This window comes from Ambystoma mexicanum, chromosome 3p, assembly GCF_040938575.1.
Source record: "Ambystoma mexicanum isolate Mex_15411 chromosome 3p, UKY_AmexF1_1, whole genome shotgun sequence".
Classification (NCBI taxonomy): Eukaryota; Metazoa; Chordata; class Amphibia; order Caudata; family Ambystomatidae; genus Ambystoma; species Ambystoma mexicanum.
In genome coordinates this window covers 757,349,311-757,362,879 of record NC_090925.1, presented here as the reverse complement: position 1 = coordinate 757,362,879, position 13,569 = coordinate 757,349,311, and the positions used below count along the sequence as shown (strand labels likewise).

Here is a 13,569-nt window from a genome sequence, read left to right as displayed (position 1 = left end):
TTGAAGTAGCAATCATTGAGGCAAGTTTCAACGCTAGAATTGCTCGGCCAAATCTAGCTCCAAGGAGCCCTTTTCGCTTCTTAAGAATTTGAGGGGAAAACACTTTGTAAACCAGCACCCCTTAAAGATGCTGCCTTGTGCAAACTGATTCACAAGGATTGTTCCTCTAAAATCTCTGACCTTCAACATGCTATTCTGGCAAAGAGGCACACTCTTTGCACCGACAGGACTGGGTCGCCTCCTTCGCTCAATCCAACTGCGACGAAAAACATAAAATCCTGCCCTCAATTTGAATTCAGACAATGCTCCGAAGCCCAAATCTCTAAGATCATGGCCGATCTGAAACACACTGCTTTCCAAGGAGACAGCTGTACCGCAAACATTTTCAAGGACTGCATGTCTGCCCTGGGCACCTGGTTCACCAAACTGGTTAATTTATCATTCATGGAAGCGTATTGTTCCCTCTTCTCTCAAACAAGCCTGCATCCCACCGCTCCTAAAAAAAAAATATCTTGACCCCTACGCTTCTAAACATTACCAGCCCATAACTAATGTCCCCTTCCTGCTAAACATCCGGGATTGTTTGGACTATTTACAATTTCGGAGTTCCTGGAATGTCACAACATCCTTAACCCAGGGCAATCTGGTTTTAGAGCCAAGCACGGCACAGAAACTGCCATGCTGGATCTCAAAGCTAATCTGGCCAGCATTATCGACCAAGGCCACAACGCCCATCTCATGCTTCTGGACCTCTCAGCGGCCTTCGATCTGATCGATCACTCTCTACTTTTAACCAGGCTTCAGGATCATGCACATTGCACTGATTCCGCTACCCAATGGATTTGTTCCTTCCTCTGACCCAGGTCCGCCAGAGTGGCTGTTGATGGCATTAGCTCCACCCCTCTGCCATCACCTGTGGGGTCCCACAGGGGTCCTGTATTTCCCCTTCCTTGTTTAATGTCTATATCATGCCCCTGCTCACTCTCCTGGATGACCTGGGTGTTCGGTATACCAACTACGCTGATGACACCAGGGACGTCCCGGAACTGACAGGCATTTATGCCCAGGGTGTAGAGGCATAGCAAGGATTGTCTAACAAGCGGGGCCTGAAGGTAACATAGTTGGGCCCACCACAGCGACATTAACATCTGTAAATTCCCACACAGAGCTGTCGAGTGGGCATTTACATATTTTGGGTGGGCCTTGCCTGCTCAGGACTTACCCTGTCTATGCCTCTGCTACCGATCATTTAATTCTACGATGCTATCCAGACCTGGATGATGGCAAATTCACTTTCCCTTGACACAGATAAAACTGAGATCCTGATTTTGGCCTCCTCTCAATGACTTAAAAAACTACACACTGATTACAAATCCTTTACCATCGCGGGCAGCTGAATTACAGTTGCCAGCAGTGTAAAAACGCTGGCGCTCACTCTTGACGCCGAGCTCTCCATGAAGCCCCATGTTGCCCATGTCCGTGCATCCTGAGGCTACATTACCAAACTGCTTAACTATATCCACCCCTACATTTCCTTCAGCAACATCTCCCTTTTGGCCACCACTCTTATGAATTCCCGCCTAGACTATTGCAATAGTCTATTGCTGGGTACATCACATGCCAATCTTAAAGCACTGCAGATGGACCTGCCACCCTCTTGCCCCCCCTGATTTGTTGTTTGTCCTGTCTACATTCTGTGTGTGTCCAGAGGCCTACAAGCGAGTGGCGCGCTACACAAATTACAATAAATAAATAATAATTAAAACACCCAACAGATGTGTGTCCTTCTTCACATCTCTTCCTCCTATCTCTACTCCAATGCAATTGGTTTGACTTATAGGTGATGTTAAAGTGCCACCCAACAAGCGAAATCCAAAAAGAGTCAATCGGGTCATCCAGGCTGGGCCCCACGCTTTAGGAAGGCTGTGAACAGCTGATCCTGTGGACAAGCAAAGTCATGACTTTCGGCTGTGCAGGCAGGTTGCATGCTGTACGCGGGACAAAGGACATCTATTCGGGACAGTCGCATAAATTACCAGACAGTTGGCACCCTAAATTTGAAACCTGTAAATGTTTAGGTTTTGGAGACAACCAGCAGAAAATGAACACATAGAAAGTGAGATGGCGTCATCACTTCGGTAGAAACACCTTAGATTTGTTGCTGCCACAGATTAAGGGTCACGCCATATATCAGGGATCTGCAGTCGGTGGCTCTTTGATGTTTTGGACTACAACTCCCATGACCCCACACCATGCTGCTAGTGCTGATGGTCAGCGCCCTACAACAAAGCAGGGCGTCTAATACATTAAATGTGCACTGCAGCCGCATACAGCAGCAACATTTGCCCTGGTGTGAAAATGAACATCTCCAATACAAATAACTGCAACAATGTACTGCTGTGGGGCAGCCATTGAACGCAAGCCTAGATTCCTGAAAAGGAAGGTTTGATTGTTCAAAGATAGAGGCGACCTTTAAGGTAGTGATTATATTAAATGAATAATGTCACAGACCACTTATAAGCGAGCCGGAGCAGAAGTCTACTTTAGGAAGGAGACTGTATCTGTAACAATGCTGCACTGATTGCTATTATGCAAAGGTCACAGATCATCAGAGAGTCGGGATCTGTTCTGCATGTACATGCAGACGCCATTTTCTCATGTTTACTTGCATCGCGCATTTGCAGAGGCAATGCGACAGGCGTAGCATGGGTATGTGTAAAGTCGGCCCATTCTTAGCGATATCAATCCTCGGAAGCCATATATGCGACACCTGGTTTCCTTATAGCAAGTTGCACGCTAAGCTGTGCGTATATGTGTTTACTGGCAGCCCATCGAGTAAACTGAACTATACCACATGACAATAGCCTGGGAGAAATCATTTGGCAGGGCAGTAGTGGAGTGAAACGGGAATCTCCCCCGGTGTGCCCCTCATAAACGCCCCTTGCCGCCTCCTTAGTTTATCAGGTAAATTGCACTGGTATGGGAGGAGAGCTGAGTGCTGCGTGCCTACCGCTCTCTGGGCCCCCACACGTGTTCCTGGGATCTGTTACTGTCTGTGGAACAGTAGCCCGGCCTCCTTAGGGCCCCCAGACTGAGGGACAAGCGAAGGCGAGATCAATGTGCGGAAATATACACTGTTTAAAGCGTATGGGTGCGTGCATGAATATTTTCAATGTTATGCAATGTGTTTGTGTGTGTGTCTGTGTCAGATCCTGATTTGGAAGTTAGGCAGAGGTTAGGCCTTGTGAGCATATGGGACAGAGGCACAGAGACATGAAGGCCGGGGAATGAGTTTTGGTATGTATCTATTTTTCTGTTTATTTATGAATCTTCTGTGTGTTGCTGGCAGTCCTCCATTCTTTGTATTCAGAGTCAGGGAACATTCCCAGGCCAAGATGGTGGACGGGAGCCAGCGTTCTGATTGGTCTGGAGAGGGAGAAAGGTCAGTTGGTGAACGTTCTAAACTGCCTTTCATTGTAAACTTGCCAGCAGTGAAGTCCAGTTTTTCCCAGACTCATATTTGTTGGGCCTAAGGTTTATCTTAGTATCAGGAAGAAATCTCCTGAAGGCGGCGATAGATTATAACGCAGGAATTCAGGGAGGTTAGGGGCGGCAGCAGAGGAGCCAGAGGAAGCTAAGAACTCTCTTTGTCTATTGAATTCAGTTTGAGAGAGACTTCAGTGTAAATTTGCGAGACTGCTCTTTTAAGTTCTTTTAGGCAATACACGTAGAACCAAATTGGTAGTTATGGCCAGGGCCGCACTGGGCCATACAATTGTCTCGGGCACCAATGGAAAAGGGGCCCACAGTTGCAATTGGCTATTCATTCCTTTTGTGAAACTGTTTGAATAGTACCCAAGGGTTTTTTTTTGTTGATAAAAACGTGATGCCAATTGTCCATTTTAAAGAATATTCATTCAACAATACTGGTTAAAACTACTAACCGCATAGTGAAGTAATTCATCAAACTGGCCCACATTGGCCAAAAAAGTGTTCCACTTTTTTTTTTGTTGTAATCTCTTTTTATTGATAAGTTTTTCCACGGTTACAGCAATACATAACATTCACACACTGGAGTGCATCAAACCATACAGTAGGAGTAACCACTTGTGCAACGTCCATAGAGCAAACATACTATATAGGACAAACTCCCACGAAACCCCCATTCCCCCGTGCGTGCTCCAGACAAATCCCCATTAGGATAATATAAAACAGCAATGAGAGATGCGATAGGAGTACTATTAAGTGACTTTAGGCAGTTCTGAAGTCTACGTAGGCTTTGGTCCAGCAAATCGCCAAAGGACTTGATACATGGGATATACATCAAACAAATGTAGAGGTAGATACGGTCAAGGCCCTGGGCCCTGGGTAGGTCACATCTCATCATACATACGGATCAACCAGATTCCAGAATGTATCACTCCTGACAGTGTCATGGCCCATTAGTCTCCTGTAGGCCGCACGTTCTTACCCACAAGCCTTGGAGAGCACCACTCTCCGTTCCTTGAGGGAAGGTGGAGTAGAGGCTTTCCAGTGCGTAAGGAGCAGTTTGCACGCTGTGAACAGGAGCAAGTGCAGAACCTTGCGTGTTAGCCACTCCGTGTCTCCCAAGCCCAGAAGGATGGTCGCGGGTTTTCATGCCATGTCCGCCCCTCCAATCTCGAGAAGTCGTTGGTGGATTTTGCACCAGAATTGTGTGAGCTTAGGACAGAGCCATAGTCAGTGGTCGAAGTGAGCTGGAACGGTTGGGAGCGGTGCTCCTCTACTTTTTTAAATTACGTTTTACAGCTCCTATACTTTTATTTTAAAAAGAAATCGTTCCGGAATGGTTTCGTTTTAAAATATAAGTGTAGGAAGACGTTGCAGCTTGCACTTGGAACGTTCCCTTAAACAGCAGGTGTAAGTGTTTGGGGGGTTTGTATTGTGTGTGGGAGGGGGCGTAGTGATGGGGTTTGTGGGGAGTGGGTGCAGGCCTGCAGGAAAATAGTTCCACTGCTTCCTTTTGTACACTTCAACCACTGGCCATAGTACGTGACCAATCGACCCCACACCCAAACACCCCCACCAGCATGCCCCGGACCGTTGGAGACCCATTTTGTATAGCTTAATCGGAGTATAGTACACTCTATGAATGATGTTGAACTGTGTCTCCCTGTTCCTAAGACTTACAGATATTACTGGAATTGCGGCGTAGCTATCTAGAATGTCTGAGCTTGTTATTGGTATCTCTAAATCCTCTGACCACAGCATCGCCAGAGCTTGAGTGTGACTCTTATTATCCGCTATGGGCATGGTGGAGAAGGACTTAATTTTCGGAAATGTTTCCTGGTTTCGCTCCATTTCCCTCTCGCATGGCGCGGGCAGCTGCTGGTGTGGGCCCTTTGTTGTACATTTAAGCACTACAGCTTGAACTGTGCGATAACAGAGGCAGTCCCCCTCTCCCAGACTGAGGATATTGCGTGCCTCTTGGAAACTCATCATTTCATGGTCATCCTCCATAATATCCACAATGTTGGCCCACCTGTTCTTCTGATTCTGATGTATAATATGCTGTGCCCCATACGCTAATACTGATACCCCTATGCCATTGTAGGAGGGCTGGGCCGATAGTCGAGTGCGCCCTGAGACTTTGCGTGGCTCCCTTTGGTGGAGTGGACATTATTTCTACCAGCCATCTCTGCTATTTCCATCGCCCGCCAGCTGGAGTCGTCATACTCCTTCAGCCAGCGCTTCACCCAGACAATTTGGGCCGCCTGGTAGTAGGCCAAAGAGGGGGCGGCGAGTCCCCTGTTGATTTTGGCCGCTTGTAAAATTGAGAGACGGAGGAAGGCCTTACTTCCTCGGCAGATACATTTTGAGACCGCCACGTCCAACTCCCTCCGGATCTCAGGGGCATGGCAAATTGGGAGCATCATAGCAATGTATATTAGCTTGGGGTAGGAGTTCATTTGAAGAGTGTTTATTCTCCCAGTGAGGGAGAGAGCCACCGCGCTCCACCTCTCCAAATCCAAGATGATGCTGCGGAGGGCAGGAGGGTAGTTTAGGTCGTGAAGATCAGCGATGGATGCGCTGATACGTATTCCTAAGTATTTAAAGGACGGTAGCTGGAAAGCAAACAGAGCCACCCCTCCCGGGTCCCAAGGTACGTCCACTCGCAGGGGCATCACCTCTGACTTGCACCAGTTTACCTTGTAGCCTACCATTGGGCCAATGTCCTGGAGCAGGGAATGGATGTAGGGCAGGGTGTCCCGAGTTCTACTGATATATAGCAGGAGGTCCTCCGCATATAGCGAAACTCTGTGCTCCTCGCGCCCATGTGTTGTGCCCTCCCAATTTGGGTCTATGCGCAGCCTAATTGCGAGGGGTTCGATCGATAGAGCGTATAACGAGGGTGAAAGCAGGCAGCCCTGCCTCGTGCCTGCTGTTGTTAGCCATGGTTCGGGGCCAGTGTCGCATGTCGGGTGGTTCGCGGTGGTAGGCAGGCTGGGATCCACCTTCTGATTCACGCTCTTGAAATGGTTCCTCTTTTACCGCCTGCCCACAATACGGTGTAGCCAAGTCCTGGCCTAAGCGGTGTGCCCCCAAGCACTAATTTGCCCAAGCAATGTTTTTCTATGCGCTATCCGCCCGTGGCACAGTGTTATGGACCTTCTTGCGGGCCATTGGTGTTCTCAGGGACGCACTGAGGAGCCGCTGGCAGTGGTAGTCATAGTACGCCAGAAAGCGCCGGCACGAGCCTCACTGTGCTCCCCGCCCACCCATAGTCGCCTTGCGGGCCGATGCAGCCAGCAGAATGTAGCACAGCAATGCCCCCGTCCAGGCACCCACTTACTTGTGCACACTAAGGGGCCCGGCGCGGCGTCAGTGAAAGCAGGAGGGTGCACTCTTCATCTGGCGCTGTCCGTGGATGGGGCCGTCTCTCCCGCCGACCCGCTGCCAGTGGTCTGTCTCCTCCACGCGGGGTCTGCCTCCAGAACTATGCCCGCCCCGCCGGGCATGTAGGCGTAGGACAGCGGTGCGGCTCAGTGGCCCAGGAGACCCCCCAGTGCCGTTGGTGTGTCTCGCCTGGATTCCGTGTCTTTCCCACCGGGAGTCCCCCATCGACCACCTCGGAACACTGGAGGGACTGCGTTCCCTCAACCAGTGCAGCCACGGTAACCGGCAGAAGCAGGCTCAGTGGATCAGCCGTTTTGCGCCCTTTGCTGCGCCATAGCCTTCTTCAGGAGGTTCTGCCTCATCTTTCCCCCGTTAATGCGGGGGGCGACAGAGCTCCCTCAGCAAGCAGCCATCTTGCTCGGGCTCTCGAGCGCCCCCCCCAAGTGTTCGACTTTGACAAAAAAAACTGTCCCACACCAGCATTTTGCGTTTTTGGTTCGGCCTGGAGTTCCGGTAATCGTTTTTAATTTCTGGAGCTCGAGCACTTGCGAGTTAGAAGAAAGGTCCCAGCGCTCAGCTCCTTTCATCTTTCCTGGCAACCAGAAAGCGTCAGGTTTACTTTGTTCAAAGTGCGCACTTTGTTCAAAGTGTGTATTGAAATGTGCATGAGTATCCGTTGGCAGGTTTTCACCCTAGTTTTAGGGTTTGTGTAGCAACTGTCAGAATGCAGGCCGCGCTGTTATTCTAGCTGCAGATCTTCGCTGTGTGCAACGCAGCGACAAAAGCAAGATCCGGGAGACATTTTTACTTGTCTATTGGTCAGAAAGTGCAGAGACTTCAAAGGATTCACAAGCAAGTTAAATTGACCTGCCAAGCCTTCGCTGAAGCTGAACCAATGTAGTGTGATGAATCTGAAGGGATTATCGCAAAGACCCAGGCCTCATGTGGCCAGGGAAAGGCAGATGCTTATTGATTGTGACACTGGGGGCAGTGTTCTGCGGGAGGATCACATGGGAAGCGATTTTGGACAGGAAAATTGGGAAGACACACTAACCCATTTCCCTGATGGCCTATTGTAAAACTGAGAACTTTAAAATAAAAAGAAGCCCAAACATTAGGGACTTAGTCCCATAATTACCTTGGTACTGGGATGAGAAAGAGGGTGGCTTGGAAGCACAGAACTGCAATGTGCAGTCTAGTGTTTCTAATGGTCGATACCTGAATGGGATTTTTCATTATTTAAAGCCACTTCAGGTGCAGGCCATTATAAATCATGGTGGAAGCCGTGGCATAAGTAGTTGGAGAAGCAGCTAGCAGCCGTGCATGCAGCCAAAGTAGAGAAATGAAGAGGCCGGGACCACCGCTGTTTACATAGTGGGAAATGATGCATAGAGAGTTGCAGGATTGAAAAGCTGAAGCTGCAGAGGTCACAAAGCGGGAGGCGCTGAGGTGACAGGCTACCCTAATGAAGAAAGAAGCTTTCAGTTGCATTTTATGATTGGCTATTCATAACACGCTTAATACCCAGAGGTTTCTAAGCGCAGACCCGGGGATCGAACCTGTGTTGCTCTGTGTTGTCTTCCTTCCAAAGCACACACGTTGCCCCTGAGCTATCCTCCTGAGATTATTTTCTCCCCTCCGGTGGCTGGCAAGCATCGGAGAATGCCAGGAGCAAAGCAGGCTCCTTTCGTGAGAGACGCAGGACTCATGGAACTTAACCAGAGCTGTCAAAGGCTCTGACCTTGAAGACTAAAGAGGTCACAACATCAGCAGATTAAATGGATGCGCAAGAAGAGACCGGTGAGTTGGCCTATAATTGGTGACCCAGAATGCTCAGTGAGACAATGCATGCTGCGTGTAATTGTTTTGAACGCTGAACTAATGAAAGAAAACATATTTGCTGCTATCCATATGTAAAGAGGAGTCAATAGGAAGAGGTTTATAACTATCATGGCCAAAGCCAAGAGGGGGGGGGCAAGATTAAAACCAAACTGTATCCCACATTGCCAAAACCCAGAGAGGGTAACATTCAACTATCATTGCCAAAGCCAAGAGTGTGAAATATTAAAGCCAAGCTACACCCAACATTGCCAAACTGAAGGTGTGGAGGGGGCAATATTGTGGAATAAAACAACATCAATGGGTGTTGTATCCGTATAGAAGAAGTTGTGAATCTCAAAGTTGCTGAAAGTTAAAGAATTTGCTAATGCTTGAAGTTAAACTCATCACAGAGTACTTGCAGTTGTTTTTACCCTGGCAGGAGAGTGTAGCAGGAGTCCTGGCTGGTTAGTGAAACAGGAAGAAGACATTTAGGTACTACATTATGATGGAAGGTAGTGGTGGAAAGAAAGTGGCAAGACCACTAAAGTTGTTTGTTGAACTGTGGTAAAAACCATCCTGACGAACACATTGTTGTGTTTATGAAGAAATGTTATGAAGTAGTTGTCTTTCCAAAGAAGAGAAGTTCTATTAAAATGTTAATTGGAAAGATGAAACAATGACTTATTGCATGATAGACTGGAGCTTGTGGAAACTTAATTTGCAGAGAGATTAACTTTGTTTAACCCTAAGATAATTCCAATGTCAAGTGAACCAGCACTTGGATGGTGAAAGGAACTTGGCTTAACCTTGAAGTGGAATTTGACCATTGAAAATAACTTTTGCTAATCAGAACTTATATTTAGAAAATCCTGCTTTAAACTTGGAGAGGGGGATCTGATTGTGGTTACAAGGATATTTATTTACAGAGTTTGCATTTGCATTTGAATATAATTGCTATTTTTGTTGAACCTGAGCAGCCATATACATCCCTGTCTGCTCTTGTTATATGTACTAGTGTGAGGGACAGATACCTTTTGATGCTTGAGTTTTTTCGTTTAGTCTTAATTTTATAGGTAGGGAAATCCTCGTCAGGTTAGGGAAAGTGAGGTGTTTATCTCACCCTTATACTTTAATAAAATGGCTACTTATGAAAAACCTTTACCAAGTTGTCAGCCTCGCATTTCTGACCACCCACAGTAGCTTCAGCCAAAAAGAACTGATGAACACTTCTTATTAGAAGTTTGTGTAAAATGTTTGTTAGATTAAATTGAGCTCCAAGCAAGAATTCTTCTTGGTACATTTGAGCACAAGCAGAGACATGAGTCTGGTTTGGAACCAATCTCCAGTGCTAAGTATCTAGACCAACTCTAGCTGGAAACTAAGCATTTTCTTTTTGATGCTAGCAGAGGAAACCTCAAGTATTGAGTCTTGTCTTTATGAGAAGGGGAAAAGGTACAGGGGATGTGATTGCAGAACTAAAGCACGCACATGTGCTTATCTTTTCTCGCACATGCAGATACCCTTCAGAGTATAAGTAATGAGTATGAAGACCTTTTTTACTTTTTATCTACTTCCCCTTTCCCTCTGGTCTCAGCTGTCTGCTGGCCAGTTGAGCGACACGCCATTTTGGGTCTGTGGGATTCAGCAGCTTCCGCAGACATTCCAGTCTGACCTTATAGTCTGTGTGTCTTTGACTGTTATAATGAGTTCACTGGTGCCTTAGTAGGTAAGTCACTGTGCCTAAGTGTTTGTGTATGAGTGGCTGAGTGGGTGACAGAGTAAATGTTTGCGTGTATGGGGGGAGGGGAGTAGCATGCTGGCATATAGTTGGGCATATAATTGGGCCCAATCTACATCAACAAGTTTTTTACAGAGCTATGCTTTCATATCTTGTTTCGGTAATTTTACAGTTGCATGCTAGAATATATTGTGGGCACCAACATTCAAGTGTTTTACAGTTTTAATACTGGCATATATGTAGTCACAGTCAGCATTTACGAGACTTGTACATGGTCATGCTGGCTAGCAGTGCTATGGAGGACCCAGTGCTCTCAATATCCAGTCCACCACCAGCAGATCTAGTCTTTATGATCCCAAATGTCTCTAGGACTTTAACTATGCAGTATGCACGGTAGAAGAATAGTAACCCACAGTGGCACCCTTGAATTATAGGATCTGCTGTTTACGTGTGCAGGGATACATGGAGGTGGTGATATGGACCACATGTCTACCTTTGTTTGGTCGTGTTTCGTGGCTGACTTTATTTGGGTGCCCTTATTACTTTTCCTTAATGCTTGAATAAAAGTCAAAAACCTATAGCAGAATTTTCCTTGGTGAGTTCCAGGAGTGCATGAGCTTTGAACAAATGTCTATGCCCTCTGCCTGCCTTGTTCAAATGTGTATTATCCAGTATACCTCAGATGGTTAAATCTACCTGTAGCAGAGACATGTATGAAAAAGATACAAATTTCAGTTTCAACTCACAATTGGATATCTCAACATTTCATCCTGCCTAGTTCAATAAGCCGAGGTACATTCCTATGGATGATAAAAACCAGTCGCAGAAAGGACAGTTAATATTTTAATTAAGGCAGTATGAATGGCCAATATAAATTGGCTTACACATATTTTTCACCAATGCAAATGTTTCAGATTGTTTTAATTGGAAGTTTTATGGGATGACTTCAAAGCGATCACTTAAGCACAACTATTCCAAGTGTCTTGTGCCCATGTGATGTTTGGTTGCAGGACAACGATAAATGAAACTAAAATAGTGGAATCTAGAATTGAAAAGGGCCAATTTGCCATCTAAAAGGCAATTAACCGCCCCTAATCCAATGAATTTAGATTTTTATATAGCTTCTTTTTCATTACCTGTAGGCCGGCCGACGGGCGGTTGCACCACCGAAGAACACTGCAGAATCATCCAAAAGAAATTTCAACACCGGAGTTCTTGCTGCAGCACCGATTTCTGCAACCAAAGGGAGTGATCCCACCGGTCCTCCCCCCCCAATGGCAAACTAAAGGTCTTTTCCAACAAACCCTTGAAGAGTACTCTGTGACTTTCAAGGAAATGTGGTGACCCTCCACTAAGGCTGTATTCAAGTTGACTTTTCATATATAATTGTATTAAATGTATAGATTGTATTTCTGCAAGGCTTCTGCTTCTCCTTGTAGGGAGTGAATGTCAATATCTCTGCAGTGATTGTATCTGTTTCTCTGAAGCAGGAGGTACTTTATCTCTTGTCTGGGCTGCGGGGTCAACAGAGGACTGGAGAAAAGAACATAGGGCTCAGGGGTCTTTATTGTAACCATAGAAAACTAGAAGAGTGTTTATCTAAGGTTGTCACATTGAAATTCAACACAAGCTAATAAAGCAATCCCTGTAGAACCATGGTCCTACGTCCTTTCCTTCCCTTCCTTAGGTGCTGCCTTCCTGCACGAAAGCAAAACATCTCTCACAGTCTTTGGGGTTTTAAGGCCCTCACACCTCATTCCTAGTAGTAGTTGCAGTTTAGCTTTCGTAGATATCAGGATTGAGGGTGGTTGAAATTTCCACCATCAAAGCAAAATTGGCAAATTTAACCCTATTTTTTGATTTTGTCCACAATTATAGGAATGGAAATGTTTCAAATGAATAGTGGTGATGTTTACTTGTTCCTCAGAAAAAATGCTTGAATGTTTTTTCAAAAAGGATATGTATGATGTTTTCAGATGATTGGGCGAAGGTCCACATTCCAATCAATCTGTCTGTAGGCTGACAAGCTTGTAGTTTATCCAGGAAGTCTCCCATTGGTGAAGTCTAACAATCTTATCACTCTAACACGGATGTGGCTGGATCAATTCAAGTCCTTGAAGATGCAGTTGGCTAGCAGTCTGTCCAGATTCCAAGAAATGTCAAGCAACAATCAAGGTCATGTCCTTTTTTCTAATGTCCGAGTGATGTTCAATCATTCTTTCTTTTATTTTATGTATCTGATATACATTTTGCCACAAGGGCGGTGCAAACAATACATTTCAAACTTGCTGAGAAAAGTCATACATATTGTGCTCTAACGAAATATGCACACCTGCGGATTGATGGGTGACACAGTTCAAGCAACCCCTACTTTGGTTGATTTAAAAACTGTTACGATTTATTGACTGTAATGAATTCATTCATTTATCTGTAGTATAAGAAATAACCTACGATCAAACAAAGGTGGTTGCTTGACTCTCTGACTCATCTCCAGATAACTTTGAAGAATCTTGCTTCAACTCCCCTCCTCTGAAGTGGCATGCTCAATTGGTTCCTAAACACTCTTCTTTTGATGGATCTGCATGCAGGATTTCTAGGGTCCTGTAGCCCTGGACTCACTCTGTATCCAGGTCTTGGGGGCAGGCGAGTCATTGGTAGTAGCAGACAGGGACAGCTAGAGAGGGATTCTTTTGCCAGTCTGAGCATACCCTGGACTTGTTCCACTTCACCTTTCTAAGCTGACCGTAACCTCCTTGACCTAGTCCCGTTCCCCCTCCCACCATCTGATTCTGGCTAAAGCTGACCTGGCTCACCTTTCTGTTCTGACAGACTAGGCGCTCCTCTTCCTCACTCTTCCTCACTCCTTGATCTTCTCCACCTTCCTCTCATCTCCTTTGTACCACTCTCTTCCCCTGTTATGACTGTGTTTTTGTCACTCCATGGCCTTGGTATTGCCACCACTTCCTAGTCCTAGGCCTCTGCCCCCTCCTACTGAACCCCCTCTGTCACCCACTCCTTCGTAGGTATTGGTTTTCCTTGTGTCACCTCTTCCTCCTGGACCTGCACTCCTTCAGATTACACCATTTTCTTTGTTCTTGTCACCTTCTCCATTATTCTCACCTCCTACTTCCACG

At 46.3% G+C, this 13,569-nt stretch overlaps 1 protein-coding gene across 1 annotated transcript in view; it reads left to right on the top strand.

Moving 5' to 3' along the window:
* Window positions 1–11,844, top strand: part of LOC138580813 (long neurotoxin 1-like) — a 261,591-nt gene extending 249,747 nt beyond the window's left edge. Inside the window, exon 4 of the mRNA XM_069651666.1 lies at window positions 11,578–11,844. Coding sequence (XP_069507767.1) covers window positions 11,578–11,687 — 110 coding nt within the window. The 3' untranslated portion in view covers window positions 11,688–11,844. The remainder of the gene's footprint in view (window positions 1–11,577) is intronic.
* The last annotated feature ends 1,725 nt before the right edge of the window (window positions 11,845–13,569 follow it).